The sequence below is a fragment of the Populus trichocarpa genome, chromosome 8, assembly GCF_000002775.5.
Source record: "Populus trichocarpa isolate Nisqually-1 chromosome 8, P.trichocarpa_v4.1, whole genome shotgun sequence".
Taxonomy (NCBI): domain Eukaryota; kingdom Viridiplantae; phylum Streptophyta; class Magnoliopsida; order Malpighiales; family Salicaceae; genus Populus; species Populus trichocarpa.
The window spans coordinates 12,871,120-12,890,468 of record NC_037292.2 but is presented as its reverse complement, the minus strand read 5'-3'; the positions used below and the strand labels follow the sequence as shown (position 1 = coordinate 12,890,468).

At 32.8% G+C, this 19,349-nt stretch overlaps 2 protein-coding genes and 2 non-coding genes across 7 annotated transcripts; 2 read left to right on the top strand and 2 right to left on the bottom strand.

Moving 5' to 3' along the window:
- Positions 1–570: 570 nt before the first annotated feature.
- On the bottom strand, positions 571–3,231 carry LOC7473207 (GDSL esterase/lipase At3g26430). 2 transcript variants are annotated; one of them, XM_002311724.4, is made up of 5 exons: positions 2,787–3,226; positions 1,871–2,080; positions 1,557–1,726; positions 1,195–1,465; positions 571–1,094 (listed from the first exon to the last, which is right to left on the bottom strand). In XM_002311724.4, exons 1-5 carry the CDS (start codon positions 3,037–3,039, stop codon positions 826–828), a joined length of 1,173 nt encoding a protein of 390 aa, XP_002311760.4. In that variant the 5' UTR covers positions 3,040–3,226; the 3' UTR covers positions 571–825. The 2 variants fall into 2 exon arrangements, with proteins under 2 accessions (XP_002311760.4, XP_024462511.2); XM_024606743.2 differs by having other exon boundaries at positions 789–1,113; positions 2,787–3,231.
- Positions 3,232–9,518: 6,287 nt separating this feature from the next.
- TRNAR-ACG (transfer RNA arginine (anticodon ACG)) lies at positions 9,519–9,591 on the top strand. The gene has a single exon. It is a non-coding gene; the product is annotated as a tRNA-Arg (tRNA).
- An 82-nt stretch (positions 9,592–9,673) lies between these two features.
- On the top strand, positions 9,674–9,745 carry TRNAK-UUU (transfer RNA lysine (anticodon UUU)). The gene has a single exon. It is a non-coding gene; the product is annotated as a tRNA-Lys (tRNA).
- A 759-nt stretch (positions 9,746–10,504) lies between these two features.
- Positions 10,505–18,053, bottom strand: LOC7473205 (eukaryotic translation initiation factor 4B2). 3 transcript variants are annotated; one of them, XM_024607087.2, is made up of 3 exons: positions 16,584–18,053; positions 12,982–13,410; positions 10,505–11,497 (listed from the first exon to the last, which is right to left on the bottom strand). In XM_024607087.2, the coding sequence occupies exons 1-3, from the start codon at positions 17,717–17,719 to the stop codon at positions 11,461–11,463; spliced, it is 1,602 nt and encodes a 533-aa protein (XP_024462855.2). In that variant the 5' UTR covers positions 17,720–18,053; the 3' UTR covers positions 10,505–11,460. The 3 variants fall into 3 exon arrangements, with proteins under 3 accessions (XP_024462855.2, XP_024462854.2, XP_002311758.3); XM_024607086.2 differs by having other exon boundaries at positions 10,505–11,483; XM_002311722.4 differs by lacking the exon at positions 10,505–11,497 and adding an exon at positions 11,676–12,078 and having other exon boundaries at positions 16,584–18,047.
- Positions 18,054–19,349: the final 1,296 nt, after the last annotated feature.

Genomic DNA, 19,349 nt, shown 5'->3' with positions numbered 1-19,349 from the left:
CCTAACCTATTTTTGGCCTTCAAAATCTTTCCTTCCTTGATTTATTTTAAATGAAAAAAATAATTTTTTATCTTTAATTCAAAACTGGATGTTTTATTTTAAAAAATAATTAAAAATGTATTGAGATATTATAATTTATTTTTATTTTTTTTTCAATTGGATTGTAGCATATTTTTCTAATATTAACAAGCGTTATTTTGTGCATGATATTATTTTTCAAAAAATAATTGCAATTCCTTTCCTTTGTGTGTTTGTTATCATTTAATTAGATAAAAAAAATGATTGTAAGAAATAAAGTTTTTAAATTCAGCCGAGTTCATGATGTATATAACTGGTTTGACAGTCAATAAAACACATTGTCATCTCATAATTTTTTTTTTATATAAAACGTTGATGTCTTGAAAATATTTTTAAATCAAATCAAATTTTAGATGAAATGATCATATCATGTTTGAAGCTACTGGTCAAACGGGTTATATAAGGTGAACTCCAATATAGTTTAATTGTTTTGTTCCGATTGAATTTTAATTTTTTTCTGAAATTGTTTTGACATATAATTAATATAAAAAATTAAACAACATGACGCTATTCAAGATCATGTTTCTTTTACTTGCATCTATCCATCAAGTTGGCCCATTACTAATGAACATGGCACTTGAAGAGTTAGTACATAGTTTGGGCTTTGCCGTGGACCATGTGCTTCACAGCCAACATTAGAACATGAAGTGTGGAAACTTGCCCCCCTCCCCATCTGGGTTCTAAAACAAAAGCAGCAAAAGCAAGTAGGCTAGCAAAGGCAGATTGTGTTTACACAATTTGAGCAACTCAAGGGTTTTCCGTTCTATGGCACGCCATTTTCAGAGGAACTGGGGGGTCTGAAAATGAGCCATTAACAATTTGTTGGAATATCCACTTATTAGCTGCCTCGGTGAAGTGCACACCGTCCCAAATTATCCGGACTGATGGATCTTTGCATGAATTAGCTATCAACACCTCCGTCCCATTCACAGTGATCTTTGCACCACATCTTCTCTGGCTGTTGTAGTTGTATTTCCCACCGTGGCCGCAGCATGCTACAAAAGGCTGCTTGAATCCTGCCCCAAAAATTAGTAACTATTGTTAACGTTAATTTTGTGAAAACCTCATTAATGAGCCTGGAATTGATGATCAAGCTATATAATTTAATATATTTACCAAATTTTTTGGCTTGGGTGGTTAGAGTATACTTCAGTGAATAGATATCAACATAAGTAATCGCTGCCTGGGGAAGATCTTTCCTGAGTTGAACCACAGCTTCTTTTAATCCATGGTTGAAAAATTGAGATACCTCATTGAATGGGGTGGCACACCCGTATTTATCTATCTGGGCTGCTGTGATTAGAAACCTGTCCAGCGAGTATGGCAGGCACCCCACTGGGCCAGTGTTATGTATCCAAAATGATCTTCCTCCGACGGCATAGATTTGCTGCACATACATGATCAGATCAAAATGTATGTATAAACATGAATTGATTGATGTGTATATATGTATATGTAGAGGAAAAGCCTTGCTTCACCTTGACGGCGTTGGAGAACTGGCCTAACATGTCAGGAACATTTGCCTTGACTTGTTCAGTGGTCAAGTTAAGCTTGTAACCAGCAGTGAGATCATTTTGGCCAATGTCAATGGTGTACAAAGCTTTGGAGAAATAATCTGCCTTTGGCATCAAAGTTTCGAAGATCCCTCCTGTGATTATTCAACAAAACCTCATCGGATAGTTTCAGATTTCCAGTCTCCTTTTCCAAATTAATTCATCTAACATCCATCAGAAAAAAATAATAATAATTACATTGATTGTAACAACTAGAAATATGGGATGGGATTGATCACCTTGACTACGAACTATCTGGGATCTTTGCTTGAAATCTGAATACTGAACAGATTGGACGTTTAATGAGATGGGACTATACCCACTTTGAGACTGCGTAGTGTTTTGAGGCCTGATGGTTGACCCAGCAGTGGCGAAATTGGCTCCATGGCTGAAGTTTGAACCCACAGAATCTAGATATGCACTCAGATGTGGCACACCCAAGCTTTCCGCTACAAATTCAAGTTTTCAAATTTGAGAATGCTTTTTTTTCCCTCTCTTTTTATTAGAATAAACTATAAATTAGTTTTTTTAAAATAAATTAAATAATCACTCTAGTTTTAAAATTGATTTAATTCTTTGATTACTGCTAATCAGGCTGGGCGCCGGGGCCCTGAATGTGCTAGCGATCGGCACATAGGGAGTGGTTGCCCGGGTTTCTCGGCCTGAATCACGTCAGATTCTTGTTTAGACAAGAATATCAGATGTCCGTAATATTTTTTATTATAAAAAAAGTCTTCTCTCTCATCAATATTTTTATATTTTTAAAAAAATAATAAATGAACTAAAAAATATAAAATAGAGGAAGAAGATTAAATCACAGATAAATTTAGAAAATATGAAAATTAATTAATTATTTATTTTTAAAACTACGATAGAATGTTTAATTCATTTTGCAAAACTATTACAATTAATTGACAATTTATTCCTTTTACAATAAAGTTGAATTAATATAATAATATATATTTTATATTTACACCAAAACAAAATGGAAAAAAAAAGAGAGAACAGAAATATCATTTCCCCGGCATCCTTTTCGAAACCGACGCGTATAAAAATTAGGTTTGACTTGGTTTCAATATTTCATCGTTGCTGCACAGGCAACACGACAAAAATAAAAATAGAAAATACTGTAGATGCGTCGTAGGATCTACATACCGATGAAATCGAGGATCAAACGGCCATCGGAGTAGCGGCCGGCAGGGTGGTGGAAGTATGTCTCTCCATTGGGAGATGGTGCCTGTCCGAATGCTGCTGACAGACCACCCGTGTCTGAATTTGAGTCACCAAAGTTGAATATTGCAGGGAAATCACATGAAGAAGCTGTTGCGAGGATAATGGGACTGAATGGTAGCGATGCCATCCATATAAAGAGGCCCAACGTAACATGTCTTGGAGGGTGTGCTTCCATTGGAATTGGGAATGGGAAGCGATTAGTGACTGAGTGGTGGGATTAGCAGAGGAGACGATCCGTCTTCTCACCCCTTTTATTTGAAATGCTCCTCCTCCAAGGAGGAGGGCAGTGAACGTATATGGAGACAATTAGAATGAGCTTAAGTATTATTGGTGGATAAACTAAAAGTAAAAGATAGGAAACTATTACTAAATTAAGACTGGTTGAGCTTGATTGATCACATGTTAACTGAAAACGAATTAAATACTAATGTTTTTTATAAATATTTTTATATTTAAAAATATGTTAAAAAAAATTTATTTTTTTTATTTTTAATATTAATATATCAAGAAACACTAAAACAAATTAATTTGATATTTTTTTAAGATAAATATATTTTTAAAAAATATCTAAAAATAAAAGTTACCGTTCTTCCAAATAAGTTTTTTTATTTTGGGCTAATTTTTTTTTTTACTTCTAATATAATCACATTAAAAAACACTAAAAGAATTAAATTTGATATTTTTTAAAAAATCCGTTTTTTTATCTAATTAACCAATAATCTCTCACCATAACTAGTTTTCTTGTCCTTTTTAATCAAATAATTTATGTGAAAAATTCACTCTTAGAAAACAAAAACAATAATTCTCCATCCCTTTTCACTCTCTTGAATAAATTTCAAAACAAATGAACCAGCAAAGCAGATTCTTGAACCAGCAAACATTAATGGACTGGCTGCCTGTGGCATGCCATCTTCCATGGAATTGGCGGGTCCGAAATGGAACCGTCCACAATCTGGTCGGAAACCCGTTTGCTAGCTGCTCGAGTGTAGTGGACACCATCCCGGATAATCCATTCGGGTGGATCTTTGCAGGGTCTACCCGCTGATATTTCTTCGCCACCCACGGTTTTCCTTGCTCCGCATCCAAGGTGCCTGTTGTCATCGTACTTCCCACCATGGCCACAACATGCTCTCAGCGATTCATTAAACCCTGCAGTTGACTTTCAACTCATATTTATCACTACGTAACAGTGCAATAGTATTATACTAGATCGGTATTGCAGTCTAAATTATTTTTTTAATGTTGAAAAAGAATGCTCAGACAATTGCAGTGCTTTTAAAGAAATAAAAAAACTCGATACTTGAGCCGTTGACTTGATATATCTAATAAAATCAGGTAATTTAATAATCTAATCCAAATCTCAAGTGATGATAACAAACAAGATGTAGAAAAAAAAATCTTGAAACAATTAACTAAAAAATATAAAGTCATCAATAACGTACATCTAAGTAGAAGAAAGGAAAAACCTTCAATTACCCACCATTATTTCACTGTCAACATAGTTCATAATCTCTACTAAGCTATCTATCGAACCGGATTAGATATAGTTAAAAAAAATTAATTTTTATTTTTATTTTTAATTATATTTTATTTAAAAAACTAATATTTAACATCATTTAATAACACTATATAAATTAGAAGGAGATCACTTGATAACGTAGCATTTCCAGAATTTAATCGCAATCCCAATTTTGTTCCTAATGATATTTTACCGGATGTTGTTGCGCGTTTAAGAAACCAAGAAAACTGTAGTCATTGTCGGATGGATTTCATACGTGATAGAATTATAGATAATTTAATGGAACAATAAAAAATATTTTATATAAGTATTATTTATTTCATGATGTAATAACAGTAGTTAAATTTACAATATTTAAATTAAAAACTATCAATATTAATATATATATCTTTTTTAATTATTTTATAACCTCAATTTGAAAAATATTTTTAACCAAATATATTAAATTATTTTTTATTCAACCTTAATTTCAATATAATTTTAACCAAATATATATAAATATTAAATCAATCTTAATTAAAAATAATTTTTTTAAAATTATAATTATAAAAACCATCACAATATCAACCTAGAAATATTTATGCAGCCACCTGCAGGGACCGGCTCATCAGATAAAGATGTCTCGGACGCTCCTTTCTCGGCAAGAAAGCTGAGGAAGACAATAAAGTCTCTTCATCACTTCACTGCCCAGTCAATCACATTGATTTGCTCTATCACTCTTTGATTTTACCCTTCATAGAATCGTTGCTCTTTTTAACCAAAGCCAAACCCCTTTTTTTTCAAGATTTCTTTGGCAATGCTTTCTTTTTATAAGGATAAGATTTGCAATTATTTATTATTTTATATTAAATAATAAAAAACAGTTTGGGTCTTGTTCAATGCCCTCCATGTAAAACCTTGATTCGGTTAAAAATTCAATCAATTATTTATGATATTATTTTAATATTAAAAAAATAATTTTTTTTAATTAATATAAGTTTCCAATCCATGATGTAAACCTTAACTTGGATACGCCTTCAAGTCAGATTTTGTAATTATTGTGGAAAGAAGATTGAATGATCAATAATTGAAAATTGGTGGTGTATAAGAAACCTGCAATAATTGTGATGGATATATATATATATATATATATATATCTCACTTCATCAACCTTTTTGAAAGAAAAATGAAATGAAGCATAAATTAAAAAATAAATGCACTCAAAAATAATTAAAACAAAATATCTATTTCAAAATGGTTAAATAAGAAAATAAAATCGTAAAGGAGAGATATTGATTAAAATATAAATTCAAAAATTATTTTAAAAAAAAGCCAGATTAAAAGAAAAATAATAATAACTTCGATATTATGGCTTAACTCATCAAACATGTGATATGAGCCATGAAATTAACCAGGTTTAATAATTTTTTCTCTTAAATTTATATTTAACCTAAATATAAAAAAAAACGAGGGCAAAAAAAAACCCAGACGCGCATGCTTATGACCCAATGCGTTACGGCTATTGCAAAGCCCAATGCGTTACTCGCTGGTTGCAATGTTACATCTTGCAATGTTACATCTAATAGCTGAAGGTTGTATGACGACGTTAAAAGAAATTACATGAGTCGTTATAGCAATGTTTTAAAAAAACAAACTGAACAAAACACAATAAAGTAAGAATTTACCTATACTTAATCATATTTAATCAATCAATTCTATGTAATTCAATAATAAAATTCATTTTGAATAAACTTAATTTAACAAAAAAATAAAAAATAAAAAGACTCAAGGTAATCCAATTAAATATAAAAAACAAGGGATGTAGAAAGAAAGAAAAAAGCCCAATGTCTAATTAAATAAATATTGAATGATAAAATTAAAATGATTTGAAAAAAAACAAAGCTACCCCGAGCAAAGTTCCTAAAAATGGGTGAATTTTCTAAACTCTCAACCCGTAAAATTCTAGACACGGGCTTAACTAAAAAGGTCAAAACCAAATCAATATTAAAAAATGAAATTAAATTAAAAAAATATCAACCGAAAATATTTGACAAAGCAAAAATAACAACAATAAAAAGAATTAGGAAAAAAATGATGGAGGGTGAAATCACTAAATAAAACTCAATTTTAAAAATAATATCAGATTGTATAAATAACAATTAAAAAGAATAAAGATAAAATTTAACAAATGAAAAAATTCAAATCATGATGAAATTGAAGCAAAATTTTAATTTTATAAATTATTTAAAATTAAACAAATATTAGCCAAAAGACCAAGGATTTAATAAAAAAGACTTTGATTACATAAATAATAATTAAAAGAGTGAGGATAAAATTTGATAGATAAAAAAAATTGAATAAGGGTGAAATTGACATAAAATCCCAATTCAATTAATAATTTTAAATAAAACAAATATTAACCAAAATACCATGGATTAAATAAAAAAGAAAGAGAAGTCAATGGGCTATTTAAAAAAATTGGAGGGAGAGCAATACATCAAGGCAGAGAAAAAAAAATGCTCACCGAAGTCAAGTTGGCAGTGATTGTTTTTATTTTTGTATACTTTTAATTTTTTAAAAGACCAAACCGCCCCTAACTTTACAGAGTAATAACAAAACAAAATGAAAGGACAACGACAAAGATATCCTCGAATCCAAGTTATAAGAAATTAAACTCCAAGGATAAGTGTGTATTTTTACTGTGCTAATCAAACAGAGAAGGTCAAAAAACCAAACATTCCAAGTCAAGTTATTTTTGTATGTGAGGGCAAAGTTGTTATTTTACTGTACAATTTTGATATGAAAATACAAATATAGCCCTACATGGATATTAATATTATTTCAGCGTGCATTTTTAAAAAAATATTCACATTACCCCCGATCAATTTAAAAATATTGTAACTGTCCTATGCCAAAGATAATAATGTGGATCAACTATCAATTTAAAGTATTTTTTTATTTATAAATATATTAAAATAATAATTTTTTAAATTTTTTTAAAAATTATTTTTAATATTAATATATTAAAATGAAACTAAAAAAAAAAACATTAAAAATTAAATAAAAATTAAATAAAAAAAACAATTAGACGATTAACCCTCGCTACTAGTCGTGTTTAAGAAACAATAGCTGGTGCCATCATTCTGACCAATATCAAGGCTATGTTTGTTTTTCAGAAAGAGGTTTTGCGGAAAATCACTTTCCAAACTTTCCTATGTTTGTTTACCATTAGAAAAGTTGGTCAACGGAAAACACTTTCCAGTCAAAGGAAAATTTGGCTTGGTTTTCAGGAAAGTGTTTTCATGAAAAATTTAGGCGGAAAACACTTTCCGGAAGTTGTGAAAAATTTAAAAATATCATATTATTTGTTGACTATATCAAATTTGGTCCTCAAACTTTTGATTGCTATATATATTTTGTTTTTAATATTTATTTTTCAATTTCATCTCTTAAAATTTAATTTTTATATTAACTTTGGTCCTCATTTTATAATTGTTATTTGTTTTTCCCTTATCATTTTTTATTGAAATTTTTTATCTATCAAATTTGATCCTCATTCTTTTGATTGTTATTTATTTTATTTGAAATAATTTATGAAATGTTTGTTATTATTATTTTAATTTCTTCATCTTTTATTTTTTTTATTTTTTAGATTTGATCTTTATTATTTATTTTATTTGAGATAATTTATGAAATTATTTTTTTTTTTCAATTTCATTCTCATTCAACTTTTTAATTTATAAGATTTGTTCCTCATTATTTTAATAAACTTGAGAAAAATAAAACATTAATAAGTTATTTTCCAGCTCATTTTCCATGACATAACCAAACACTGGAAATTATTTTCCAACTTATTTTCCATTACACTACCAAACATCAGAAAATAATTTACTTTCCCGGAATTCACTTTCCTGAAATTCACTTTCCAAAAGAAAACTACTTTCCAGCAAACAAACAGGGCCCAAATGTGTTCAGAGCACGAGAGAATTCTGTCCTCAAGCAACAATTTCTTTCAAGTGATGTTTTAATTCGTGTTAGTGGTTAAATTAAATAACGCAGAAGGTAGATAAAAATATCAGCTCATATTTGTTTATTAAAGAACATATGTACGAGGATACATGACAAATTATTTCAATACTAATATTGTAAATAATAGGTATATAAAATTAGTTGAGGTGTGTGTAATCCGGCTCAGATACTCAAGCTAATAATAAAAAAAAACGCATAGATATCATTGTAAAGGATGTGTTTGGAATACAGTTGAACCTATTTTACCGATGACAGGTAATTTACCGAACTTCTATCATACTTGCTTTCAAATAGATGCGTTGGAGCTAATTTACAGATGATAGCTAACTGTCCAAGAATAAACCTGGTGACTTTTCATTTTAAAATGAATGTTACAGTTTATTTTTTAGTTAAGAAAATATTAAATTAAATTTTTAAGATGTTTTGAAATAATTTTAATATATGAAAAATAATGTATTTTTAATTAAAAAAATAATTTTAAAAATCGTAGTAAAGACGGAGCCATGGAGCCTCTAGCAAGTCTAGCATTACTGCATTAGGGTCATACTGTTGTTGCGTAGGTTAATCATTTAACACATTCAACTCGTCGATATATTTTGTTTAGATACGGCAGCAGCCCACAATCCTCTTAATAATAAATGATTCAGGATTCATAGCATGTTTATTTTATTGTTATTGTAATTATTTTTTAAAATATTTATTTTTATTTAAAAATATATTAAAATAATATTTTTTTAAATTTATTTTTAATATTAGCACATCAAAATAATATGTAAGCATATAAAAACAATAGTTTAAAATAAAAAAAATTTATTTTTTTTAAAATATTTATAAAACGCAAAAATATTTATGATTTGTGTGTTGTTGTGTTGCACTCCATGTTGAAAATAGCATTGATTGAAACATTTTTTTTTTTAAATTGAATGCTATATTCTTAAAAAGTAAAATAAACAGGAATGGACTTGATCGCAAACATGTGGTAGCTATATAATTTTCTCAAAACGAAAAAAAAAAATCAAATGCCAATCACCCAAATTTTATAGTTTTCCGTTGGGATTCCCTTACTAGAGATTTCAGAGAAATTGTATATTTATTAATTACTGTATTTTCAGACAGAAGTCAACAAGGACTCCATGGCCCAATGGATAAGGCGCTGGTCTACGGAACCAGAGATTCTGGGTTCGATCCCCAGTGGAGTCGTTATTCCAATGAATAATTTTCATATTTTTCCGTACATTATTTTGATTTCGTAATCATAAAATGGAGCCACAGTTTCCATCTAGCCGTCTTAGCTCAGAGGTAGAGCGCATGGCTTTTAACCATGTGGTCGTGGGTTCGATCCCCACAGACGGCGCTCGTTGTATTTTTCATATTTTTGTCACCGGTCCAGGATGAAGTATATCGTTGCTATATGCTCTACTACTTACCAAAGATGAAACGGTGAAATCAGACTTGCCATGCTTCTTCTTCTTTGCCTCGCTAATCAATTTTTTTATATATATATTGCTGAATAGACGATGTCGATTTCAACGGTGGTGCTCCGTCAAACTGGAAGCAGACAACCTTCGCTTCAGTTGCCTGTTAAATTATTAAGCCTCAACACCATGAGATTTCACGCTACCAGTTATTTGGTGTCCATCTCTGAAAGTAGAAATGAGCTGGTTCTCTGGAGGAACCCTTCGAAGTTATTGCAGCGCTTGAGCATTGGATGGGCAGAGAAGTAGGAGGCCATGGTTGATTGATAGCTAAGAGACAGATCAAGATTTCTTTTTCTTTTTTTTACACTAAACCCATAATGATCGTGAGTTCAAAACTTTTTAGCTCATTTTTAAACATATTTTTTAAAGATGTTCCCCTGAAAAAGGTTGGGCTCGGGCTGAAACCTGAGCCCAAGTGCTGGGCACAGCCATCACCTTCCATTAAGCTCGGACGCATCATCCGAGCCCAACCCTCAAAGTATATGTCATGATTTACTTTTTATATTTAAAAAATATACTGAATTCTTTTTTTTTTCTATTAATGTATGTATATTAATACTTATAAATACTTGTATAAGATATATTCAGAAACATTTATTAAAAAAAGTTTACCTTAGCATCAGGAGAAAAAACTATTTAAAAAGAACACTTAATCAATTTATTATTCTAACCATTAAAAATTTTTATTCTATAAATACCTTTTATTTTAACACTTAATCATCAAGCTGGAAATAGCACACTTGCATCTACTCCAATTCAACCTTGATGCTTCTGAACTTTTGGTATCCATTTAGCTACGCACTTGCTCCCATCTGCATGAAGTAAAAACAACCCCATTTTGATCCATTTCGTGGCAATGTGGACATTCAAAAATTGATGTGGAAACGTCAAAGAAAATCTGAAGTTTTAGGAGGGAAGAAAAGTGATAGGAATGATCATGATCATGATCATGATCACAAATGCAAAGTTGGGAATGAAGAAATGTACATTGCATGATATTGAGGCATTTTGCTCTAGATCACGAATGGACACACAGCTGATCTAAAAGTCACTTGAACAGTCACCAAAAGTCTTCATTTAACAAAATATTTTAAAAATAAATAAAATATATTTATTAATTATACTTTATAAAATAAAAATTGCTCTTACTTTTAAAAAAATAACCGCGCTATACCAAGACTTCAAAATTTAATATTGTGAACTTCAAAATGAGTGGGAAACATGTTAGATTGGAATTGACGGTCATCTGGGCGGGTTCTATTATGGGCGTAAATGTCAAATTCTCCACAAAATCAACCTTCTATTTTACCAACATAGAATGTGAACAACTCCAACTTAATGCAGTCTCATGAAGAGCCACTACCAGGAATATTCCGATGCAAAATCCAACCTGAATCCGGCATACCAAGGGTCAATGGTCGATAGATAGTACGTACACACTCTCGGTGTGACCCACTATAACCCCAAATTGCAACAACACATTTGCTATTCAGATGAATCCGACATGTGCAGTAGCACCTCAGCAGTCATCAATAATGAACCGGAGGAAGTTCTCTTCATTCTGTTAAGGCAACCCTGTCTCTGTCACTCGTTATCCAAGTGGTGGTGGAGCACCTATAAAGCATGAACTAGCATTGCATAATATTAATGGTGGTATAAGTATCCATCAGCACAAAATGCAGCAAAACAGGTGAAAATGAAGTAATCCCTCAAGCACGTAGAAAAAAAAAAAAAACTCATCTCTATGCAGTAAAACATAAGCAATAAAAGAATCAATTGACAGCATAGCAGTTAGCACAAAGCAGCTTTCCTGAGCTCAGGCACAACAGAACGATTTAACTTTATAATACTTGGAACTGTCAAAGGATAAGGCGAAAGAAAAACCTATAGGTCCCGAGGTGGTCAAATAAATTGAGTCCTACCAATAACACAGCTTCCTTGCCTCAAAACGGACTAAAAATGGGTGGAAATTCAGTTTTACTTGGTCTCAAGATGTAACAACAGATCAACCCAATGCTAAAAACTCATTAATCCTTGTTCCATTTCCAGAGCAAAAAACAAGAACATGTAAAAAAAAAAAGAAAAAAAAAATACAAGGAATAAAAAAGGAAAAGAAGTGAAAATATTATTTGGTTTCTGTTGTCAAAGATGAAGAGAACTCAATGAATCAACACCGCCAGCTTCTCACCATCTATCTTCTGTCCGCGGCCTGTCAAGAAAAACCTTCTTAGCATTCGGGAGGGATTTCATTTTTCCTCTGCTCGGAACCGAGAGGAATACATATGCCATGCAAAACAATAGCATGATTATGGCAAAACAAGCATGGTAGACATTTTTATTTTACCTTAACTTGGAGAATAAAACAACCATGCAGAAAAGGCTAGGTTTTAACAAAATTTGATACCCTTTTTATGCATAAATGGTTCCTAGTAAGATGAGTAGGAAAAATAATACATCAAGCATTTCATCAAAGTACTCTCCTAGGTGATTGCAAGGCACTTGCAAACAGCTGGATCAGTTTAGCCTTTACACTCACAACTGGAGCAATCATGGTGAGCTATTGTCCAAATAGAGGTTCCAAAGCATTCCTTTGCCTTAAACCACTTCTGATTGTTAACTCTCAGCTAGAAGATGATGCTTGTGGCTCTCGTTGCCCAAACTCTTTCATGTTAACTAGATCTCTAGGCTTTTTGAAATAACATGCTCTTTCGACTGATGGTTTCAAAAATTAAAACAAGGTAAAAGGGTTGCACCTAATTTAATGAACGAAAACCACTACAAAATTCTCAATATAAGGATACAACTACAAGCAACTTTTAAAGTTTCATAAACTGTTCCAACAAAAAGTTCTAATGATATTATGAGTTCATTCACAAACCTTTTTCTCATGGCCTTCTGGTAAAGTAATTAACTTCCTATATGAAATGGTCAGCTTAAAATTAACCACTGAACCTTTTGGCCATATTAATAGATGCAACCATGGTTGACATTACTTTGAACAACATAAGACCTTAAGGGTCCCACAATGAAAGAGTTGGCAAAAAGCTACTTTCTAGTTAATGCGTAAGGGAAGATCTGAAATACACGAAAGAAACCATTGCTATATCTTTACCTGTCAAAATCTCCGCTACCAAGAAATCCTCTTTCCCTTCCACCTTGAAATGCTCTTCGGTCATCAACAGGCCTTGTCCAAATATCTGGCTTGCCACGAGATCGAGGCCTATCCATTAACTCCATATTTCTAGACTCGTCAAATAACCCAGATCTAGAAGGAGGTCTCTCCGAAAACCCAGAAGCCCTGCCTGCCCCAGAACCTGGCCTTTCATTGGCTTTCGATCCAAATCGAACTTTGTCATCCAAATCACGGACCAACATTTCTAATTCCCTTTCTTTCTCAGATATCATCTCCCTTAAGCTGGGTATGTCGTCAGCAGAACCTCGTGGAGGTTCCTGGTTCCCTTTTGTTGTGAGTTCTTTCTCAAGCCCCTTCTTCAAATGCTCTATTTCTTCTTTCAATAATTTTTCCTCTTCAGTTTCAGGCCTGAAACAAATTGGTACCAAGAATAAAAGTTCATAAGTCAACATGAGAACCAAGGACACAGTTCACACAGAGCTGAAAATGAGCACAAGCATAGAAAACATATCATTCTAAAGCATCCATATACAACTAGATTATGCAGACAACAAAAGATGCAAAATTTATGTCTTTCACACACGGGTATTTCAGGAATTTCAATATTCACTAGAAAATCTGGAAAATTTGTCAATTTTTTTTTTCTATTTAGTATTTTATTAGTCCTAAATAGTAATCAACTTTATTAGTTTTTTAGACTGTTAGTATTTTCTTATTTAGGAATCTAATCCCTTATAAGGTAATCTTGTACTACTAACATGCCTCCTATCTCAATATATGCATTGAAGTTTATGGACAAAATTTGGACTCTCGACAAATTCCGTAGCTTTACTAATAGAAAAGGATAATATTTTGTTTAAGATTTTTATTATTATTTAAGTAGATTTTTAGGATTAGTTATTATTTTTATTAAAAGATAATGTTTTTTTAGGATTTTTTTTCTATTAGTTTAGGACACTAGGGTTTCTTAGTTTCTTTGTAAACACCATATCTTCGTAGTAGAATGCTAACAACATTAATTGATGATAAATTGAGACTCGGAATTAAGTATGTTTCTTTGTTTATTTGAACTCTCTTTGGTCTTTTTTCAATTCTTCAATCCTCTTCTATATGATTTACCCACTACTATAGGTGTTCTTTCTTTTTGCTATATTTTTCTCTTATATGGAATTCTACTTCTTTCAAGTTTGAATATTATCCTACATGACATCAAAAGTACAATAAACGAGCACAATTAAAAAGGAGACAATAGAGACAGAGAGGTGCTTTCACATCTTACTCTGAAATGGCTGGGGAGTGGAAAGGTTACATTTTAGGGTATTCCTCGAGACATATCCAACAGAGACAAAGTGGGGCTTATAGCTAAAGATTTGAGCATGTGGCTAATCCCTCCTCGACCACAAGTGGCCAAAAAGGGAAGGACCTCTCCCTCGTAGGAAAATCATGATCAAATATGTGAGAAACATGTGCATTCATGAGAATTTGGAAGCAAAACCTATAGAAAATGAGCTGCTGGAAATCATTTAAGATGTTTTGGTCATGTGCAATGTCGATTTATGCATGCTTCACTAAGAAAAAATTATTGAATTAAAGTTGTAAAGGCGAACAAAAGAAGTTGGGAAAAAGAAAAAAATAAATAGAAACCCTCACTATGTATATACATGTGTGACTATGTGGGTTCTGCTAAACTACCCCCTGTGCCAGCTTTTCTATGGACAGAAATTAACCTTGAGTTTAATATTTTCTAAAGGTATATATATCAATTAGTTACAAAGGTCTCTACCTCACACACCTCTCCTTTCTTCGTTTCTAATTGACTGTAAACTTTTTTTTTCCATGAAGATCATAAACATTCTAGATCAAATGGACAAGATTATACTCTAACCAGCAAGATTATGCAGATATTTTGGCCCCTAAAGTAGAACATTGAAGCTTATAAACACAGGATAACATCTTTGCACTACCCATCTCTTTCTTGTTCCTTCTTTATTTGCAAACATTATGTTAGTGGCATGACACCAGCTGAATTCAATTCAAAATGAACAAATGTCCTGAGATCAAGAGTAACACAAAAGTCTAGCTAGAATTGACCATGACCATCCATTTAAGAACCTGAACTAGTAAAATTGATTTAACAAGACATTAAAACTTTTAGAGCAATTTTAAAAACAGATAAATGACATGAACGAATTACGAACATTAGTAGATCAGCAAATTCCTAGTTTCAAAGTGTATTTCCATACGCATGATGATGGAAAAGATAACATTATAGCATTCAACTAGTGGTTGAGGACAGTAAAGAAGAAGATGTAAAGGAGAAAAATAAGATAGGAAAAATTACCCTAGAAAAACTTTTTTTCTTACAAAAAAAAATATTTCTGTCAAGTAAAAGTGGACACAATGAGAACCAGCCCAAATAGTCGGTATGTTAACATATATATATAGCAGAGGTATAAAATCTAAAATTAGAAACCATGTTTTTTTTAGTAAAACTCACTCTGTTGCACTCGGATCTATTCCCTAACGAAATTAAAAGAAAGTACCAACCACCTTATGACATGAAAACAAGACAACATCATCCATCAAAGTACAGTGATCTAGTAATGAAATTTGGTAAGGCAAGACTTCTCCATCTTGTGCTTGTATCAGCTGTAACAAAAATTTCTCATCATAAAACATGATGAGAAAACTTACTGAAAATATAAGAAAGCTAAAAAAGCAGGCACAAAAACCTGTTTGCACAAAAGGATATTATCTGTGATTCTCAAGAAGTAACGGAGAATCAAATGCTTGCCAACTTGCCAACTTTAAGGCCCAATTGTAAAATTAAAAACAATATATATATATTCTAGTGACTGAAAATGAATAAAAATAAGAGGCAAAATAGTAGCATTTATATGAGAAACGCAAAAGCTTCAATGACAATAGGAACCAAGCTACCTTTTTCTGATCGTTATTTAGCAACTACATATCATCCAAGCATAATAATAATTAAGGATAAGCCTAGAAACAATGATTGTGAACAAGAAAATTTTAGCTGAACACGGGATAGAACCAGCTTGTCTGATTTAGAGCTCAGCCTATTCAAATTTGAGTCTGGTCAACAGCCTTGGCTTTTCAAACCAACTATATCTTTTACATCACAAATCAAGATTCAGATTCGGAAAGGGACAGTATAAGAAGAAATGTTGGTCCATTTCTAGCATCAAAATTCTAGTGCAATAGGCATGGTTGTCAGTCAACATGTTTTGCATAACAACAAGGCACTGATAATACGAGTAAAGCATCAGATCATACTTGTAATTCAAAATTATCCAGATTCCTCTCTATGTCCTATTATCATTATAAGATAAGCTGATGGCTAGCATGATGTATACCCCACAACAAATTGAAAACAACAGAAATATCCACAACAAAAAAGAAGCAGTTTGAAGCCAGATAAGATAAACAAAGCACCCTCGTATTGTCAATATGCAAACACCAAAGCAAGCAAACACACAAGAACATTAATTTCTAAGCAATTCCAAGAAAACCACGTGCACAACATACGTTCACAGCAATAATAATGCCACAAGACATACCTATCTACACCACGATGCTCCAACTCACGGTCAATCTTTCTCCAATCCTGACCTCTTTCCTGCAACAAAAGCTCCCTGGGCTTTGCCTCTCCAAAAGGATTCACTTTCGGCCTTGGCTTCACAGCCACATTCTCAAATCCTTGTTGCTGCAGCCCTGGCCCTTCAGACCTACTCGATTGCCCACTAGAAGGTCTGCTAGAATGCGCACTAGTTGGCCTGCTAGATTGTAAGCTCATAGTCTTCTTAGCTTCTATTTCCATTTCCCGCTTCTTCCAATCCAATCCTTTCTCTGCCAATACATCTTCTCTCGGCCTCGCTGTTCCAAATGGATTTGGCCTGTCTAATTTCACAGGCTCGTTAACTCCAACTTCACCTCTTGGTGAATCGAAAACCAATCTAGGCCTCTCCCTCTCCGGCTCACGGTATCCTCCTCTGCTCTGGCGATCAGGATCCGGCCCAGAATCACGAAAACCCGAACCAAAAGTCGAAGATGGAGTAGGCAACGGCTTTTTACCAACCGCCCAATTATCAACTTCATCAGCTCTAGAACCACCTCCAAAACCTCCGCCGCCTCCTCCGCCGCCGCCGAGTGAACCGTAACGGCTTTGTCGTCCAGAATCATAGGAAGGCAGTGGTTTCTTATCCATTGCCCAATTATCAACCTCATCAGCACGCGAAGGCTGATCGTAATCAGAAACCCTAGAAGAAGATGGACCTCTTCGTTCATCATCAAAACCGCCACCAAATTGCCTTCTACCACCACCACCTCCCCAAGATCCATCGCTGTCTTCACGATCACGCATATGTCCAGGCTGCGGCCCAGTTCGACCATAATTGGAAAATCCACCGCCGAGGCGTCCATACTGCATTTCTTCATCGGAACGCTCTTTTGGACCGGTAGGGAGGCCGAACATCACGTTCGGAGTCAATCCTCTGGATTCAACACCGCCGCCGATGGGCGTGGAGTGGAATTCATTTAGAGACATTTTCTTCTTTTTAGTCTTAGCGGTTCCGGCAACTTCTTTCAGATTAGGGGAACTTTGAGAAACGGCAGCTGCAGCGGCTGCACGCTCCTCTTCCTCGGCTTGCTCCGCATCGGCTGCCCATGCGCCGATTTTGCTCCTCTGTTTTGACATGGTTTTTTTTCAAAAAAATAAAAAAAAGATCCGCAAAGGGGAAATGGAAAATGAACCGATTTTTAGAATAATGAAAAACTGGTGAGTTCAGAGAGGGATAGAGATTCGGGTGGGTGATTAGCTTGGGCTCCGTGAAGGGAGCCGGAGCACCGGGAACATGCGTTGATGAAGATGAAGAAAAAGGAGGGAGGTTACAGTTGTTGAGTTTTGGTGCGTCGATGGTTTTTGTTTTTCAAATATTTTTAATTTTTATTATAAACGGAAGGGATGAAAGAAGGGCTAAGGTAACCCGCGGGTGATGAGATGGGAGTGATCAGACTTGATGAGATCAGCGGAAGAAATGTTGCAGGGATACTTGGTTGGTGAGTGGGGGGTAGTGGAGGATTGTGTGGCCCACTTGCAAGGGAGGCGTCAATGATTTTCGAATCCATACAATTGGACGGTCAAGATGCTCTTTGGAATCTCCACCTTTATTTTTGGTGGAGAAGGGCGGGTAGCTTTGCTATGCTAGCTGCGCAGACGCATTGACTAGTAGGCTAGGAGCCTAGGAGCTCACCCAGCCTGTGTAACTTTTCAGGATTTTCTTAACGGGGAAGATTCACTTGGGCTTTAAAGTAAAGAAGTATACTTTTCCATGTGACTAAGCTTTTTTGTAAAGTATATTTAATTACAAAATATATATTAAAAAAAAAAACATTTTTAACATTGATACGATAAGATTATAAAAAAATAAAAATTTAATTTAATATTTTTTAAAATAAAAAACAATATAAAAAACATCATGCCAAGCAAAAACTAATTATATTATTTTTAAATTGAGAAAACTTAAAATGTTTAAGTTGTAACTAGTAACCCACGTTATTAACCCATGTTAATAATTTTTAAAATATTTAGTATTGTAATTTATAGTATTTTAAAAAATATTTTTTAATTAAAAATATATTAAAATAATATTTTTATTTTATTTTTAATATTGGTATATTAAAAATATAAAAAAACAACTAAAAATATTATTTTAATATTTTTCAAAAAACTTAAAAATATTTAAAAAAAAAACTCATAAAAAATACACACCTAAGCAACCATCACCTCTCCACCCACCATTATCCTTTTCTCTTTCATTTGTCAGTGCATATTTTTTCGTTTGTTTCTTTCTCGTTCAAAAAATTCTATCAACAAACTCCTTGATTTTTTTTTTTACTTCGATAATATATTTAAATAATTTTTTATTTTTAATACTAACACATTAAAATAAAAAAAACACTAAAATAATTAATTTAATATTTTTAAAATAAAAAAATACCTCTACAAAACATCTAAAAACCAAAGCAAAACTCCGAGAAACGCCCCCCTCCCTGAGCAAGCACTATCTCCTGATGCTTTTTTAATGGTTATTTACCTGCATAACCTTCCCAGTGTAGCTGTTAATAAAACAACCCGGATCGGCTTGGGCCGGGTTAATAAAAGAAAAAAAGAATTGACTGTCAAGTCTGTTGACTTTTAATAAAGCATCCCGGATCGGCTTGGATCGGATTTATAAGTATGCTCTCTGCTGTCTAAAAGTCCATCGAAGGATACAAGGAGAGTGGCAAATCAACATGACATTTAGGGGCTGTTTGGTTCTGCGGTT

Excerpts from the sequence above, each read along its gene's own strand:
- LOC7473207 (XM_002311724.4), bottom strand. The coding sequence starts at position 3,039 with ATGGAAGCACACCCTCCAAGACATGTTACGTTGGGCCTCTTTATATGG. Across the intron at positions 1,466-1,556 it reads AGTTCTCCAACGCCGTCAAG|CAAATCTATGCCGTCGGAGG; the intron begins GTGAAGCAAGGC and ends ATGTATGTGCAG. Across the intron at positions 1,095-1,194 it reads CACCCAAGCCAAAAAATTTG|GATTCAAGCAGCCTTTTGTA; the intron begins GTAAATATATTA and ends TTTTTGGGGCAG.
- LOC7473205 (XM_024607086.2), bottom strand. The coding sequence starts at position 17,719 with ATGTCAAAACAGAGGAGCAAAATCGGCGCATGGGCAGCCGATGCGGAG. Across the intron at positions 13,411-16,583 it reads GAGCATCGTGGTGTAGATAG|GCCTGAAACTGAAGAGGAAA; the intron begins GTATGTCTTGTG and ends AATTTGTTTCAG. Across the intron at positions 11,484-12,981 it reads GGTAGCGGAGATTTTGACAG|GTGCTCCACCACCACTTGGA; the intron begins GTAAAGATATAG and ends CATGCTTTATAG.